This window comes from Chamaea fasciata, unplaced genomic scaffold (genome assembly GCF_029207755.1).
Source record: "Chamaea fasciata isolate MVZ Bird 193981 ecotype frontalis unplaced genomic scaffold, bChaFas1.0.hap1 SCAF_9, whole genome shotgun sequence".
NCBI classification, from domain to species: domain Eukaryota; kingdom Metazoa; phylum Chordata; class Aves; order Passeriformes; family Sylviidae; genus Chamaea; species Chamaea fasciata.
The window spans coordinates 22,585,557-22,604,106 of record NW_027094094.1 but is presented as its reverse complement, the minus strand read 5'-3'; the positions used below and the strand labels follow the sequence as shown (position 1 = coordinate 22,604,106).

At 36.6% G+C, this 18,550-nt stretch overlaps 1 protein-coding gene across 14 annotated transcripts in view; it reads left to right on the top strand.

The window, feature by feature from the left end:
• The window catches only part of KCNMA1 (potassium calcium-activated channel subfamily M alpha 1), a 427,658-nt gene that overhangs the window by 375,350 nt on the left and 33,758 nt on the right, over positions 1 to 18,550 (top strand). For all 14 annotated transcript variants that reach the window (XM_066191493.1, XM_066191492.1, XM_066191496.1 and 11 more), the window contains 3 exons: positions 1,942 to 2,065; positions 4,931 to 5,155; positions 8,299 to 8,491. In XM_066191493.1, the coding sequence (XP_066047590.1) occupies positions 1,942 to 2,065; positions 4,931 to 5,155; positions 8,299 to 8,491 (542 nt within the window). The remainder of the gene's footprint in view (positions 1 to 1,941; positions 2,066 to 4,930; positions 5,156 to 8,298; positions 8,492 to 18,550) is intronic.

Genomic DNA, 18,550 nt, shown 5'->3' with positions numbered 1-18,550 from the left:
TGCAACTCTGAGCAGGTGGGGTATGCCCAGTGAGCAGCATCTCAGTCAGCTCTCAGACAAAACTACCATCTTGCTGATGTATAGAGGAAGAGAATGCAGAGTCTAGATATTTTTTAGTAATTAAAAAAAAAGCCAACAATACAACAACGAAGCCACCACAACAAAACCCTTTGATACAGCTTTTCCATTTTTGCTTCCTACAGAAGATGCAACACACTTACGCAAGGCCTGTCATTATTCAGCTTGGAGTAGAATCAGAGACTCCAGGTAGACCACTAGGGCTTCTCTGCTGCCAGTGGGTTACAGTGAAATCACTGAACTGAATCTCTATTGAGAGAATTTTAAAAGTTTGAAAACATAGTTATTCTTTTTTCCGGATGAGTCTGACTTATATCTTTGCCATGTAGGGCATTGATTGTCTTAAAGCATCAGAAGATTCTGGTTAAAATGGAACATTGTGTTAATAGTTTCTCAACTTTTTTGAGCCACTTTCGAGTTGATCCTGTTTGAGTGAATGTATGGGAGTTTTCCACTGATTTCAATTGATCTGTAATCTATGGCTATGAAATTACACTAATTAATCACCCTGACTTAATTAGAGAATATACTTTTCATAGGAATGCAAGTGTTGGTTGCATGGTAACTTAACATACCACGTTCAAGGTTAATTAACCCATATCTCACACTATGTTCAGTCTGCTGTAGCAGTACATGCACTAGAGAGGGTCTCACCACAGCATGCTGGTTGAAATGCTTTAAAAGCAGGAAACTTTTCCTGCTTTTCCTGTTTTAAGAGCTCAGACAATATGGGCATTTCTCTAACAGGCTTCAGAGGGCAAACTGCTTAAAATTCGGGTACCTGTCTCCGAGTACTTAACATATTCTTACATTGCAAATACTTTCTTCTTTGAAATGTTTACAATTCTATATCAAGATATTTCAAGCATTCATGACAAAAACCTGAGGTAAAGACTAGCTTTCCAGAAAAAGCACTATTAAATCATAGTATTATGGTTTAGGGTTTACCTTGTACCTTGTGAATACTATTCTGCTAATGCTATTGTATAATGCAGTCACTTAGGGGTCTTCACCAGCATGTGAGAGTGTTGGAGTCACTTAGTGCTTAGCTCAATGTTTGATTTTAGCATATAAATTAAAGAACTCTATGTGTCTGTGCTTGGATGTAGCTATGTAGCTGGAGAGCAAGTTCATAAAAATGTCTTTCATTTGCTTCTCCTTAGAGAAGCCTTGTGCTTTAAAATGTTGCCACGGAAACACTTAGAAGGTTATCACAGGTAGAGTTGTCAGAGAAAATGGACATTGTTGTTTGGTATTAAAATCATGTATTCCAGATGTGGGCATTTGTTAGTCAGTCTGCTCTAAAATGACATACTGTTGAATCTTTAAAGGGCTTCAGTTTGGGAAAGCAAAATATGATTGGGCAAATTGCTAAAATATTTAAAGTGCAGCCTGTTAAAGCTTTTACTGTGAAGAGCATCACGTCAGAAGTTGTATGTGGTAAAAGCAAGTAATTGGCTTTCCATACTTATGCCATTCAGTCAGCATGGGGCTCTGTTCCTATCCCTTCTACTTCATTGCAGATGCCTGTAGGAGCTTGGATATGTATTTCAGAGAGGTGGGACTGGAAAGGAAAAAAAACTTACCTGGTTGTGGTGGTGTCAGAAAACCCTATTTAAAATCAAATGCTGATTGGTATAGAAGACGACCGAAAGCCACTGAAACTACACCCAAAATTTAAAAATTAAATTTTTGTTTATATCTAGATTTTGTTTAAAAAGTCTTTATTGAAAGCAGGTTAAAGTGTAAATACATTTTATTTTTTTATTTTTACCCCTCTTTGTACACAGCTCTTGGGATATCTTTCCATCCATAATTCATAGTATTTTCCATTTATGTTGTCCTCAACTTGTTTTTCCCCAGGCATGACCCCTTGTTAATTCCTGGCAATGAGCAGATTGACAATATGGATGCCAACGTGAAAAAATATGACTCTACAGGGATGTTTCATTGGTGTCCAGCCAAAGACATCGAAAAGGTCATTTTGGTAGGTATTGATGATAAGTAGTGTTTGAAAAGAGGTTATTTAAACCATAGAACTGATGTCTAATGCATAAAAAAGTTAGTCTCCACTGTCACAAAATCCGGTGTATTGAAATCAGGAGCGCAGAGCAATGAAACTGAAGCTAAGATTTTGGTTAAAGAATTTTGGTTACATAAGTCTTTATGCCCAGTACAACAATAAAAATTCATCCAGTATAGAGAATTCCTTTTTCAGAAACTGAAATTTGTGTATTTGGTTTAAATCTTTAAAGAAATAAGATTAGAAATACTTAAATGCCCCACTTTTCTCTTTACATAAGGCAATAATGACTCTAACACAGGCAAGCGTAGTTTTGACTTACCTCTTATTTATTGATGTTTTCTTAATTATTGTTAATTGGTTTTTTATTCATTTTACTCTCTTAGAACTTCTCTTTCAGCACCCAATATTTCAAGATGCCAAAATAGGCCAGAGCAAATAGTGCTCCTGCTCTGACTAGCATGTTGCAGTGAGCCCTGTCTATGTTTGTTTCATTTCTTTAGCTGGGAAAACCATCAAAGTGACTAAAGTCATTAAAAATAATTAGGAGGACTATCACAGTCTATTTTGAAAGTTTATGCCACTTGTGTTCATGTACTCATACCTAAGAGCAGCAAGTAACTAACCCCAGATCTCGTACGCAAAACTGATTACATTTGAAATGAACTCCCCTGTGGATCTTCACTTTGTCGCACTTCATAAAGCTGCCTGCTCTTTTAGATTTTCCTGCACTGTGGCATGGAGTAGCCAACGATGGTGACAGCCCCAGTTATTCTAGCAATCAGGGGTTAAAAGCTTGTCTCCAGTTCTCCTCAGGGGTTTCTGTAATAACTCTGACATTGCCTGGAATTGCAATATCAGTGTTTAAATAGTTGAGCAAGTAAATTCCAAATTTTAGAGATGGAGCTTTGAGATGGAGTTTGCCTGAACAATTTTAAATTGTATCATTTATTTGTTATCAGCAAGCAAGAAGGGGTAGCCCTGCTGTAAAACACCTTGTAATAGAGATAGAAATCCTCCTTTGTGGTACAAGCACATTTTAGCTGACAAACTACATGCTGCCCTACGTTGAAAGTGTTCCTCCACAAATGGTGCTGGGGAGTGACTCAATCATCATCTCATGGTTATGCCATGTTAATTTTTTCCACTACCAGCCGGTGAATCTGCAAGTCTGTCCAAGTTCTTTCTGCTTCATGCATCATCACCAGTAAAGACACTGCCAGCAAAATGCTTCCCTACACCTTTTCAAACTCACAGTCCACAATTTATGTCTACATTCAAATCTATGCAAATTTAATGCTGTCCTTAGAGACCACACAAGTATAAATTAGTGCATAATTTGAAGATGGTGAGATTTCCCGGCTTGTCTTCTAATTGATATTTGATGATGTTCTAGTCAGAAAATAATTAATTTTTCGGTCTGTTTTGGCTCTGCAACATTCCAGCAGTATCAGGTAGTAAGAAGGCATTTTTGCCATGCATGGCTACATACAGATTTATGGCTGATTTATGGAGTGACATTTTTTACATACCTGCCTTTGAGACTTGGTCTCTGTCTTGTAAAGTCTGAGTATTCCAGACGCATGGGCAGAGGCATGAGACAACTTACATGTTTCACTCGAGGATTCGCTCATGTCTTCTGCCGTTTGAAAGGCCAAGAGGACTCTTTTGGTCAAGCTGTATGAAAGTCAATGTAATTGCCCTGGAGAAATTGAAAGCTCATGCATTTTTAAAATTATGAGAAAACTTCTAATCAGAGTTCCCATTCTTCTGACATAATGAGCATATCTGCTGCATATTCCAATCTTAATTATCTTAAATGCTTCTGTAATTTAGAAAAATGACATATACTGTGGATAAGGGAGAGGAAAATTTTGCTGCTAACCACTGTTTTAGTTTTGTTCATTGGCAAAACTTCTGTGTCATGATAGAGAGTGTAAATTTCTTGGCAATACAGTGTCCGTGGTTCTCTGGCTATTTGATGGAGCACAATGCCAAGACTGGCTCCAGAAATTAGGGTCATTTTTTCCATATGGCTTTATTTCATCATCTTGGTGTTTGAGTTGCCTGCTCAACTGAACTGAATGCTGAGCAATGCTGAAATAAGTGCGAACTCTGAGACAAGAAGATAATTTTGGACACTGTTTAAATATTCTCCATGAGACCCTTTTTCCTCAGTAAGTCCAATTGGCGTGAAAATTTAGTCAAAATCTTGCACTTTTATTTTGTCACTGAGAGAAGCTCTGTGACATATGTGGGCTTCCATTTTAAAGCAGGGCAGTGTAGAGCATTCGTGAATTGCTTCTCAGGGAAACAGCAGCTTGTCCTTAAGTAAGAGCTTTGACTCTAAGACACTGTGGTCCTCAATTCACAAGATCTGAGTAGTATCACAAAGCCCTGCTGGGAGCACCGGACACTCAACATCTTCCTTTACAAATTGGTCCTGAAAAAAACCCAGCTAGCGATTTGTCAACTAAGGCATGATTTTGCATACCTTCTCTATAATCCTTAGCTAAGCCCACAGTACTTTGTAACCAGAGTCACAGTCCTCATGTATAGAAACTTGCATAGGACCAGAATTTGGTCCAATACAATGTCTTCCCAAATGCTGAAGGATTTGCAAACAAGAACAATTTCTTTTTTCTGCTGGGCATATTTAACTAATATAACTAAGGATAAAATGAATAGCTGTTATCAAACTACTTCTTTGTGCATGAACAATATTGACAGTTGTATTTTTCCTGGTTTTAAACTCAATATATTATTTAAGATTCCCTTTGTTTCATTTTTCCCTTGTCTTTTTGTTTTGTTTTATTTGTTTTTTTTTAGACTCGAAGTGAAGCAGCGATGACAGTTTTAAGTGGGCATGTAGTCGTTTGCATATTTGGGGATGTTAAATCTGCTTTGATTGGATTAAGAAATTTAGTGATGCCATTACGAGCCAGCAACTTTCACTACCATGAACTCAAGCACATTGTGTTTGTGGGTTCACTTGAATACCTGAGAAGGGAATGGGAGACACTGCATAACTTCCCCAAGGTTTCAATCTTGCCTGTAAGTTCAAAAGCCATATTATTGATACTTTGTTATTTAGGACACCGACTGGACAGATTCGTATTGACTTTGATCTTGGGCTTTTTTACTTTTGTGTACTTATAGGCCTGAGGACTTAGATTTTCCCTTTACTGTGTCTATAAAAGCAGAGCCCTGTGAGACCTTATTAGAAGATATTTGCTGCAGTGTTTGGTTCCTCATCATCCTCATCGGATGAATTTCAGCTGCTATCAGATGTATTAGCTGTGTTATGTATTGAGCATTCACTGTAGTGCCCTGCATGGAGCCAGTTCTGATGTTGTGATTTCCCTGACAGAATGACAGTAGATATTTATGATACTATTTTTGGTTTTATATGCACAAAACCTTTGAAAAAATTATTGTTACTCTGTCTACGCAATATTGTTATGTATTCATAAAGGCTTCCTGTGGACTGGCCTGCTTTATAAGGAACACTGCCCTGGCATTTCAGTTCAGAGTCCTGTATGGAAGTACAGCAAAACCCTGACCCTTTTAAAATCAATGCAAAGCTCCTATTGATCTTAGCAGACACAGCCACTAAAACTGTAAAGGTCCTTTTTCTCCTACGTATCATTATGATTCACTCATATGACCAAAATGTAGAAGCAAGAGCTCCAGGACTAACAAATGAAGCCCTCCAAGCTGGTGATCTTAGGTGACCATTGCTATAAATGACATGTGGGAACCCATGGTATAAGTGTGAAAGAAAATGTTCAGCATGTTATGTAGTAAAGTTAGTTTAGATGTTTTTTAAGAATGAAAAATTATGAGTTCACTAGTTCTTAATAATTTCATTTCAGCAGTTAAAAATAAATGTCCATGATGGATGTAACTTTAGCTGAATAATTGGGAAAATAGCTGTAGAATGAAAGGACTGTCTTTGCTTTTTGATTAATTCAGACTGTAGGTCTTTGTTACTGTAAATGCAGTTTTAGTGTTAGCCCTTGGCATTTTTCTGTAACCTGATCCAACAGATGGTGTCACAAGATTCTCTGCTGTCACAAAAATGGTGTCAATATCAGATTGGGTCAGTTAATATCCTCCTCTTTCTGCCAATTCCTTTTAATTCTAGTCACTATGAAGGCTAAAGACTAGGGAATCAGAATTAAATTGATAATACTGTTGAACTATTGAACAGAATAGAATCCTGTTACTGCTTCCAGTATATAATGTGTATCCATTATAATAATGTGTTTTTGCAAAGTTTTGATGCTTAATTCGGAAGGATCATTAAAGAAATGTACGCCAGCTTTACTTTCCCCAGTTTACTCCAAAATTCAAAATAGCTTTCTGTTAATTTTGACTTGAACACCTTAAATAGTTAGTTGATACAGCTTAAAAAAATACGGAATTTTATAAAGGAATTGTATCTGACATAGTAATAAAGGGTGCTGAAGACCACACAGACTTCATTACCCTTTCTTCTTTTTTTTCCCCTGCAATCTGATTCAAAATAGTGATATAAAGTTAAAAATAGCAGCAATTTTCTGATCTAATTATACTAATTTAAAAATGTACTTAAGTTTCTGAGATGATACTTGTAGGAACCTGTTAAATGGAGACTACTTTCATGCTTCTCTGTGCTTTGGTTCACGAGGTAAAACTTGCTGCTGTTGGAGATGTGGTTACAGCTGAATATAAAAACATTTGTTCTGGTAAAAAAAAAAAAAAAGTGGAAATTAAAGTCTGTATTAAAAGAGGCCTTTCAGCTGCTGAGTAAACTCTTCAAAAGTAGGCAAATGCCAATTTTAAATATCTTCAGGCAGCCTTAATACTGTCCCTTTGCATAAAATCATTAGCAGTGAGCCTTTAATTAATTACATGATTGCATATTATTTTTCCCCACAGGAATCCTGCTTCACTTGGTGCACAGTAGAGCACAAAGGGCAGGATTTAGGTGCCTTGATAATCATATTCTAACTTTGGAATAGTTTATAATGAAATCATATCTGTTTGATACATACTGTTTTTCACGAGGTTCCATGCCTCAAATTATTGAAAGTTACATGGAATAACTAGGCAGGCAGTCACTGAATAAGAACTGAGCTCTTCCTCCACTGTGCATTTTAAACTCACTTCTGCATTGAGTATTCTCAGTGGAGTTCAGGAGATATTCACCATGAATGATCAAGAGATGGAAGACTAGGGTCTTGATTTTATGAAAGTCACTGCATGACACTGGGGCAGCTATGTCTCCTCGTCACTGGGGTCTTTGGGTACCAAAACCATGTGAGGCAGCAGACTAGATTCTGGTTTCCATTTAAAAAAAAAGAAGTGTATTTCGTGGACCTCACAGCTTCTGTGATGGAGACTTAATATTCTGTTACTGCAGCTGTGGACTGCTGAATGTGAAAGGCAGGTGTAATTCTAAACAAAAAATATCATGTGAAGTGTCATATCTCAGCTTTGTTAACTGTGGAAAAAATCCACAGGCTACCACAGCATTTTGTTTTAATGATTCTGTTATCTGATTGAGGATTGTGAAACAGGGAACGTTGGACAAGTTGTGCACTTTAGGATAAAGTCCTGTTTCTGTTTCAGTGGGTTTAATCACACGGCTTTGAAGCTCAGTGTGTTTCCCTTCTAGAAGCACCAAAAGCGTGCTTTGAAAAGGATTAACCTTTTCTGTGTATTGCTTTAGGTGGAAAAAATAGCTTTGTCCTGATTGCATTTCAAATGTGCAGGACACGTAATGCTTTCCTGTTTAAATTGCTGTTCTTTTGCCCAAGACCATTGTGACTTCGTAGTAGATAAATAGACATTTAAAACGCCCCCCCTTGTTACATTCAGAGAGCCAGAGGTTGCCACATGATAGCAACTTAAATCAAGACAATTTCAAGTCACCGATGAGATGTAGAATGCTGGCATTATTCCTGCTTCTTGTTTGTTAGTAATAGCTTGACTGAGTATTGAGACTGAACCTAAAATGCTGCCATCAGCACCAACTACCCTTTAGATTAGCACACATCTCCTATTCCCTGGCACATAGTTAGACCAGCTTAATGTCAGAGCATAAAAAAGATACTTGTTAAATAATTTCCCAAAGCTCCTTCTCAATCTTTAATTTGTTTTTCTTTTTCCCCTCTTCTGCCACCCCCCTTTTTTTTCTCCCCGTGCCGAAGGGTACGCCATTAAGTCGGGCTGATTTAAGGGCTGTCAACATCAACCTCTGCGACATGTGCGTTATCCTGTCAGCCAATCAGAATAATATTGATGATGCTTCGCTGCAGGACAAGGAATGCATCTTGGCGTCACTCAACATCAAATCTATGCAGTTTGATGACAGCATTGGGGTCTTGCAGGCTAATTCCCAAGGTAAGGACTGCCCTATAATACTTCTCTGCAGTGCCTACAGGGGACAGGACCTGGCAGGAAGAATATCCCTCACTCAGTAATTCAAAGAGCCCTACATCAGCTTGCTTGACAGTTAAACCTGCTGATTGGTATGATGGCTTTTAAAGGGACAGTCACGTAGTTTCTCTGCTACATCACAAAGCACATCTTTTAGAGGAAAAATGAATGAACATGAAACTGGCATTTTTTCTCATTTTACAGTTTTCCTAGGTAATATATAAAAATGTCGTTTTCTCACTGTGGCTTCCTTTACAGGGTGAGTTGCTGTTATATAACTGATGATAACTTGCACTTATTCCTTGGAATACCTGAAATTTCTGTCTAACAAAATTTCTTTTTATGTAAAACACATTAAACTACAGAGAAAATAGAAGCTTGAGTAACACAAGCCAAAAAGTAAAATAAAAAAGAATAAGCACTTTAAATTTTCTTTACAGTTTTGGCACCTTCTTTCTCAAGAAGGCACTGAGAATTAACTCAAAGCTGATTCCTTCCCATGGTTTGACATGTACTCATCCCATTTAAGGACATTGAACAAAATCTTTCAATCTTTCCTGAGAGAAAGGGACTGATTCATAGGTAGCCAAAGGCTATTTTACACCATATGTGCCTGTGCAAAGCAGCTGCAAAGCAGTCATAAGCACCCTGGCAAAGACCATCAGTGTAAAAACAATCATCTTCCCATCCCTGAAGGGTCTTGCAGCTTATGCAGCTGAAGTCCTACCTTTGATAAACCTATTAACTGCAGCAGTAAATATTCCCTCTGGATCTAGTTCTGCTATAAATGTAGGGGGAAAGGATTGTGCTTTGGTCTGCAGTTTCCCTGTGAGCCTGATCTAGAGATAGTTTTCCCTCAAGGACTGTGAGAACCAAGATTAGATTCAGGTTTTCCTCTTCACACTCTAATCAGGAAATGGGAATTATGTGCCAGAACTCAGATGCTGCAGTGTAACTTCTTGAATATAGAAACTTGAACATAGAAAATTCTTTCTTAGAATCAGCAATAAAATAGTGGGATTTAATACTGGAATTAAATTGTACCAGGAAGCTTCAAGTTTTCAAAGTCAAATTGGACAGTTTTCTGGATAAGAAGTAGATTTAGAGAAGAAAAGGAAGAAACTTATTATTTTCAATCCCATGAGTGCTGAAAGTTTCAAATCTGTGGTCTGGAAATAACCCAACCCCAAATATTTTTGAGTTCTTTCCTCATAAATTTGTGCAACCGACTTGCTCACACTCTAATAGTCATGATTAGGGAACTTGTTGCAGAAGTGAAAGACCGGCCTAGAGGTTTCTTGTTTTGCTGGTTTAGACCTGGAGTTTGAAATTCTGTATCTCAAAACTAAATCTGTACTTTCAGTACCAGGCTAAGGGCTATTCTTTGATGAATCGCTCTCCTATCACACACATAATTAAAATAATCAAGAATCCCTTCTTGAGCATGATGAGTCTGAGAGAATTTTCTGTCTTTGCTCAGAAGTTAGTGACATTTCCATCGCTCAATGCTTGTATTTTACCTCTGGGAGTACACAGGGTCAGACCATCCCTCAGTGAGGATAGGGAAACCTGTCAATTTCGAGTCCTGTGCACCACATGAACACCTCCATCCTTGGAAGTATTCAAGACCTGACTGCATAAAGCTCGAAGAGGCTGATCTGACCTCATAGTTGACCCTGCTTAGAGCAGGAAATCAGACCAGAGACCCTCAAATGTCCCTTCTAGACTGAATTGTTCTGTGACTCTCTAATACCGAGGCTGCTGAAGCCTCTGAAGGTCAGGAGGTGTACACTGGCCATAGTCCAAGTTGCTTTAGCCCTTTTAAATGTTGCTGATGCAGAGAAGCAGAGGAACAGTAGGTGAGCACATTCTTAGAAATTTTTTACATTTCTTCAGGTAAATACAAGACTGCATGTTAAAAAAAAGGTGTCTCTTACTAAAGCTGTTCTGGGGAAACAGGGCATGACATAAGGCAGGTAGACAGCAGCCTATTTTAATTGGGAGCACTGAATAAGGAGGGGTTCTTGCAAGCCCAGTTGTTTCAGAAAATAATTATCTTCACAGTAAATTCTCTGTTTATGAAATCCACAACTCCTGAATTGGTTGTGTTCCTTTCAATAAAGTAAATTTTCATGAAAGACCTTGAATGAAATGATTAGACTGTCAGAAGCAGTCAGATCAGTAGATAGCACAAACTTTACTGGAAATTATATGCAATGTGACATTTTTGTCTGTGAAATGCAGCTTTAACATACGGTGGACAAACTATCATGACAATTACATAAACTAGGTGATTCAACTTTTACTGGTCAACAAGCAGCATATTAGAAAAAGCTCACAGATTCTTACTGGCAATTAAGTACCTTTATTTACAGAGCAAGTTGTCATTTTACATTTGTGTATTTCTTGACAATTATCCATAACACATTGGCTGGTACAAACTTCCAGTATTGCTAGTCTGAGTTTTTCTAGATCTTAATGCATGATTTTGAATTAAGACATCTTCATCAACATCATGCTTCAGATCTTCTGTCTCCTTGTTTTATGTTTCTTCTGTTACTGATCATCAGAAACACTGACATTAGAAAATCTGGAGGTGTGGCAGGAAGTCAGTTGACCTGTGACAGGGTGTTGAAAAGAGAAGAAATAAAACAATATATGTGAGCAGTCTAAGAAATGTATGGGCTGAACTGCAAGATTTTTGGTGAAGGATTTAGCAGTATGACCTTACCCTTGCTATTCTGAGTTAATAAATAGTATTATATATATAGTTGTGTAGTCACCAAGCAGTAGAATATCATATGAAAACCTGATATATAATTTATGTTTACATTTCTGAAAAAAAATGCAATAATTTAATTGATAGGTTATTGAATATACAAGGATCTTTCTAGTTTGTATCTGTGATTATTTCATTTCAGCTTTAGGCAAAAGATGACACCAATACAAGAAGAGTGCCATAAAACCAGGATACGAATTTATTTTACAATCAGATAAGCCATAATCTCTGGCAAGTGTTGAGGTACAGGGCTATATCCATAACTCCTTTGCTTTAGAGTTTGTAGTAGGAAAAGAATGTACAAATTTTGGGATTTCATTTCCTTTTTCCTAGAACTTCATCCTCATCACCTGCTCTAACACCAAAGTCACTCTCAGTCCTAGTCATATAAAGATCCATCACTAACCAACCCTCTGTATCCACCCAAACATGCCCTTTCCAGGCAGGGACAGAGCTTTGAAATGGAACCTAGGTGCAATCCGAGAGGAAGGATCTTGTAGAAAGAGCGGGTGGGTGGACACACGACAGCAAACCTTGCTGAAAAGGGAAGTTCTATAACAATAGGGCTAGCAATTCCCAATGGATTAAGTTAACTGCTGAAAAATCAGCTCTGAAATAATCTGGTTTGCACCAACAAAGGATTTTCTCAATAGTAGTTCAAGATAAACTTAAATCACACACAGCCATTCTCATACAGAAATGAAGACTTGATAGTATCTCCTTATGGTGTTAAAATACCCCCAGGTTTTTGAACTGGTTAACAGTAATTATCTGGGCCTTCTATCGGTAGTGCAGCAACATTTTTGTCCTCTGGCTTGCCCATCTTGGGTCATTACTGATCCAGCCAGAATTGCATCTTATCCAAGGAGTGCTCTGCCTCAACCTTCCACAGAACCCAGCTCAAAGTTGCAAGATGCAGGAAAAAAATAAAAATCTGGACCAGAGCTACAAATGACCTGGCATGTCCAGAGGGGGTGGCAGTAAACTATCTAAGTTGTCAAATCTATGTTCATCGTCAGCTGTCTGGCAACATACAACCAAATACATGGCTACACAGAACCATGTGTGGAAACAAGCTGTCTTCCTTAGGAAGAAAAGCTTACTAACAGTTCTGATTTTCTGGTATCCTTTACATAAAATGTGTACTTCTACTCAAAAAGAAGTTGTTGTTCTTTTGAGTTAAACCTGTGCTGTTCGAACCTCTCACGTTGAAAGCATCCTCAGGTCTGTCTGCATTGATCATTTCAAAGCTGACTGGGCAGCTCCATAGTCTTGCTAGAGGTTAGGACTCTGATGTCCTGAAAATGAACTTTTGGAAATCATCAAGGCAGTTTGTTGCCTTTGGGAGACCTAGAACCTAGATTCCAAGGACAGAAAGGCCAAAGTATTTCCCACTGAAGATGCAGCAAACTATTGTTTCATTAAGATATCTCAGATTTTGGAGTACAAAATGCTGTAAAGTGGGAGCTTGGCCCACCTCTTCACAAAATTATTTATGAACTCGACCAAATGTATTGTTTGTGACAAGGAAGTCCTGTGTTTATCTTAATTTCCTCTTACAGGCCTTGACTGATTGTCTCCTAGAAAGATCTGTAAAGAGGTGTCTGTTTGTGTTGGAGAAAAAGGTCACCCCCAGATACTGGAGATTGGTTTTTACTTTCTTTTCTATTTCTCATTCTCTTCCCTGCAACAGAAATTGAGCATACGTCATCAAGTTTTGGAGAGCAGACCAGAGAATATTAAATCCATAGTCATAACGTGTGCTCCTCAATCATAACATTTTTTCAAAGCACCCAGGCGGCTGAGTATGGGATGGCTTCTGCCTTGGCTGTTAAGTTGGGACACCTCCTGTAATTTTCCTTTCCTTCATTCTGTTGACATTTCCATCCTTTCTTCTTCAACTATCATCTATTGACTATTCTCATTTAGTTTTTAATGTTTCTTGGTTTTTTCTTGGAGTCCTACTTGGATGGAATTTACTTGTTATTTTATCCACCAGATGAACATGGCCCAACACAAAATATTTATCTTCAGTTGTAACTAAAGCTGCTATTTGGCTTGCTTCCCAAAACCCAGAAAGACAATTATACCTAACTGTTTAGAGATTTATAAATACTGTACCAGAGTAGCCTCTGGGTAGTAACTTTAGATATCCAACTCAATATTTTTCTTTTATTGGATAGTGATTTAGAGCTTATTTTGAGTCCTATATAATAAGAGCAGTACATTTCATTAAAAAATACTTACTAAACAATAAAGAAAAGTGATCTTATAGCTCCAAGCAGGTCTGCAGTACAGAAAAGGGAGGCTGTGTAGTAACATTTTGTCCATAGACGTTCTAAGATAGATCACAGTACAGCAGTGGAGATGTATTTCAGCAAAGTAACAATTGCAGCTGTATTCTGAATGACTTCAACCTAGGAGAATTTTCCCTAGGAACACTATTTCAGTACATGAGAGATCTTTTTAGGGCCTTCATTTACAGTTCTCATAATAGATCCTCCAACAAGAAAGAATAAAGAGCAAAACATGAGGATTGGATGAACTCCTGGGTAATACATTTCATACATCATGGCAGGATTCTTCTGGGGCAAATCCTATAAAATCAAGTAAGCAGACTCAGAATTTTACACACCATCTTTCAAGTGTGACAGATTTCACAAGGTAAAATAGCCCTGTATAAGTTTAATTTCATTTGATTTTGTTCTTTTAAAAATTACTTATAACCTCATTGTCACCTTTTGTTGGAGCTGTCCTAAACTTTGATTGAAAGGACAGAAACAGCCGCAGAGTTTCATAAGATTTATTTCACAATCTGATCATTAATTCTCATATCATTGCAAAGTTTTATGAACTTAGTCTCACAATTTGCTGCAAGAAATTTCTTACTAAAATGAATTTGAGATCTGCTTTCCATTGTGCTTGCAGATAATATATGCCTTTCCATCTCTACTGATCAATAAATCTTGATTGCTTTATCTCTGAAATGTTAGCAAAAAGCAGAACAACCATAATTTTGGGATCGAAAATTAGAGAAAATTCTTAAATAAAGGGAAAGGACAAATACTGTCTGAAGTGCTTTGTTAGAAAAGGTTTTGTGCCATTTTCAGAGATAACTGTATTTCAATGCTGTTAGAAAAAACTTTTTATAAATTCAAAGCAATACTTTTATTCCTGAAGGAGGGGAGTTTAGTGAATGTTGAATCTTATTTCTCTTATTTTATATTCATAAGGTTTAAAGTTAATATTTCAGAATGTAGGTTTGGATAATCATAGATGAAGTTAATTTTTAGGCTTTTATGGAATTCAGTATTCTGTGGCAACTCCAGTCCTATGTTTAATTTGTTATATTTTATGAACATATAAGAATAAAGAACCTTACTTTCAAATACAGAAAATCAAACTCTATATTGCTGGACTAAATAATTGCAGAATTTAAGGAGATACTTAACCTCCTTAGGAAAGCTTATAAGTAAATGTGGAATGTTAAATGTAGATGTAATATTAAAAATAAATAAATGAATAGTGCTGACAGAAAGTGAAAGATTTGGGGTAGTTTTTAAAGTGTCAAAGTGAGCTATGACATTAGCTTTATTCTTTTCAACACTTAGATTCCTGAGTGTCTTTGTATATCAATGTCTTTTAGACTGCAGAATGCTTGTTATATTTAAAGCTTGTTCATAATTACCTAATTCACACAGATGTTTTGAAACATGTTCTTCAAGACAATATCAATCCTACCAGTCACATTTCAAAAAATATTTGTTTTGTATTGACATCAGGGTTATTGGTTTGCAGGATTGATTGTTTAGAGGACGAGTTAACATCTGATTAAGGATGTTTTTATACTGGTTTCCTAACATTCCTTCTATTTTTGTTGCAAAAATAATAATGATCCAATTAACAAAATTTTCTACTTGGTTGAGTGATTATTTTTTTAGCTAACTGAATTTTGAAGTGTTTGTTGTAGTTTGGTTTAATTAGCACTTTACAAAACAAAGGCTGACTATCCTGACTAATGAAGTTAACAACTGAGAAATGAGATAAGGGCCAGACATGTCCCATATCACTATTTACTCCCAAAAAATAGTCCAATTTTTGAAGATCAGGTCACTGTGATAAATAACTCAGTATTACCTATTTGCAACATGCACATAATTTCTTATCCTGCTGAACTAGATGGATCAGCTGATAGCTGTTATTTATTTTATAGCAGCACACTGGAGCTCTAGATGGAATTAAGAGCTTGTTGTCATAGTCCTGATATATACAAGAATAAAATATGGCCTTTGCCCTGGCAAGTTTACAATCGAAAGCTTTGCTTGTTCCAAAACTTATGTGCTCAATGTTATGCAGGTTAATAAATCTCTCTGACTTCAATGAAACTGTCCACCTGTGTAAAGTTAGATAATGTGGAGGTCTTTGCAAGATTTGGACTTAAATAAACTAAAGAGACTAGGTGGGAGAGAGGCTTTTCACTTAAGTTTTTTCCTGTGCTGTAGAAACCAGCCTTATTGGGACCTTGCTAGGCTTCCAGTCTTCATCTGAAACCCTTGACAGGAAAGATCCCATGCAGAATCCTTCATATTTTTTAAGTACCTTTCCTTGCAGCTGGATGCCAATTTTGCCTACTGGAATTACACACACAAAGTAGTTTCCCACTTCTCTCTAAGTTTTCCTGGAAAGAGATAAAAAAATATTAAAGAAAAGAGTTTTTTCAAATTCTTTTCCTTATAAATCACTTAAAATGTGTTGGATGAATGGCTGGACAGACAAATCCCTTTGACACAGTTTTTCTGTATTTGAGAAATGCTGTAAGGTCCTAGCCCAAATACCTTTAAGTTTTCACAGTTGCTTCTTCCTCTTCTACTTTAAGATATGTTCTGCTTCAGCCAGAGAAAAAATAAAACAGGATGAAGGAGGTAGATAATACAGTACATCAAACGTGTGATCTCACTTAAACTATATTTAAGCATCCCAAAACTGTTATAAATTTATGGTAACTCAATTTTATTATTATTTGCTGTTAAACATCTCAAAAGCAAACCCCCTATTATGAAGGTGTTCTATTTTGTGCATTTCTGATGCTGAGGAATAAAAAAATGCACTCTTTTTATGAGCATTAATTATACACCAGGCAAGGAAGCAATTGCCTCTATGTTATGAAATATTAAATCAAAATGCTTCCTGTTCCCAGATGTCCCAGAGATAAATACAGCAGTATTTTGAAGCCCCACTTGGAGCTGTTTTCCCTGCAAATTTATAGTTTTGTCTCCATTTTCAGAAAACCCTGTTTTATGTGAAGTATAGCACTCTTGGTAGTTTTTAAGGAGCAAACTCCTCTGGAGTTGCCTATGTAGGCAACAACTCTTATGTAGATTGCACACAAGGGATCTGAAGTTGAAAGGCTCCTTTAAGATGACAAATGGGTTGAAAGTGTTATTGTCTTTGATTGCATGCCTTACATCATCTGTATGTAGGAATAAGAGAGCTATACTTTATCTTTAGCCATTTTATAAATATTTAAGTCCTTAGAGTTGCCTAAAGATATTAAAGCATATTTTACAGTAGTTGGAATATAAATATTATATATAGCACAAGATACCAAAGTAGTTTAATGAATTCATAATTTTCTGTTCACTTTTATTGGAATGTGTTTTATGTTCCAAAACTTCCATTTAAAGAATAAGAGACCATTCTGCTCCCCGACAAGATGTGAGCCGATAGTGGATGTTATCAAGGTTCCCTTAAATAGTGATATGAGGCTACAATTAGCAAGACAAGAAGGAATATGAGTATTAGAATGTGCTGCACCAACCTTTGTGTTTTAACTTTTAAAAAACCAATTTTAAAGAAACCGTATGTAAGTCTTTAAGAAACTGTAAGGTGTTTTGCATCTCCCTCTGTGTATTTTCTAAAAGTTCTTAATTGCATAAAAAGATGCATATCTAGATCCAATTTTACTAAGGAAATTTTTTAAAATTTGAAATTAATTTTCAGAAATAACCAACCATAAAAATCTTATGACATTTTATGTGTAAACGGTCTGTGTTTCATTGCTTTGAATAGAGAGGTATGTTGAGGTTGTAATTCTAAATATTTCAAGTTCCCATCAAATATAAAAAATTCTTTCTAATATTTCACAGTTTAACTATTTCCCAGTAGGAGTCCATGCTGGGTAATGCTTGCTAATTACCCACAACAAAAGTAGACACACAATGCTGGTAAATTACCTGACCCTTTGCATTTTAATGAGACAACAAGGATTTCATGAAGTGATGTTGTTTCAGTGGTTAATGGTGTCAGCAATGTTGTAATTGTAGGCTGAGGCACATTAGCTGCACAACCACATGTAGGAAGGGCTTCTCTCAACAGGCCCTTTGGAGAATAGAACAGGGTATTATCATTAAGCCTATGTCATTTGCATGCTGCTAATCACTTACTTTATTATCTTGTGTATCCATTGTCTTTCTTTAATTGCTCTTTAAATGAAAATTAAAAATAGTTCCAGTGCCCATGATACTTGTGATAGCATCTTGATTATGAAGATAACTTCAAGAAAATGGAACATATAGATAATATATTGCAGGAATACAAGAGAGTTTGAAAGTAATGTACCACAGCAGGCAGCCTCATGAGCATAATTCTGGTGTCTTTCTTTGCTTCACTACGTATTGTTTGCTTAATAAACGGTTATTTATATTCATAAAGGTGATGCGGTTTTTTTGGAGATCAATGTCACTGGTTTTGCTTTGCTGTGGAAAAAGATACAGTGTCAGTATCTAGCAGACTTTACCAGTCTGTTAGCATTAAAAGGAGAAAGCTAGATTTTTGTTCTTTCCAGTTAAATCCCTGTCTGTGATCTCCAAAGCAGAAAAGCAGAATCTATCACCTGCTAGTGGTTTGTAGAACTTCGACAGCTTTAGATAAAATTTATTAAATTCTTGGCATCCTCTTTTCAGGACAGACCTGTTGATTTAAGCTGGACATGATTAAATATGAGACAGCCCAGACTTTCCATAATAGGCATTTTCTAAAAGCTTGTTAGCTTCTGGTTATCAAGAGTCTGCTAGTTTTTTCAGCATCTGCAGAATGGGATATTCAGGCTGACTTGAGGCACAACCTTTGTTGAAGAATCAGTACTGTGGTGCTCCTAATGTTGTATTTTTGCAGCTTTTCAACAAAGAGAACTGAACAAACCAGAGCTGAGAAAGTAAATTATTAATTTTGTAAATGGTGAGGTA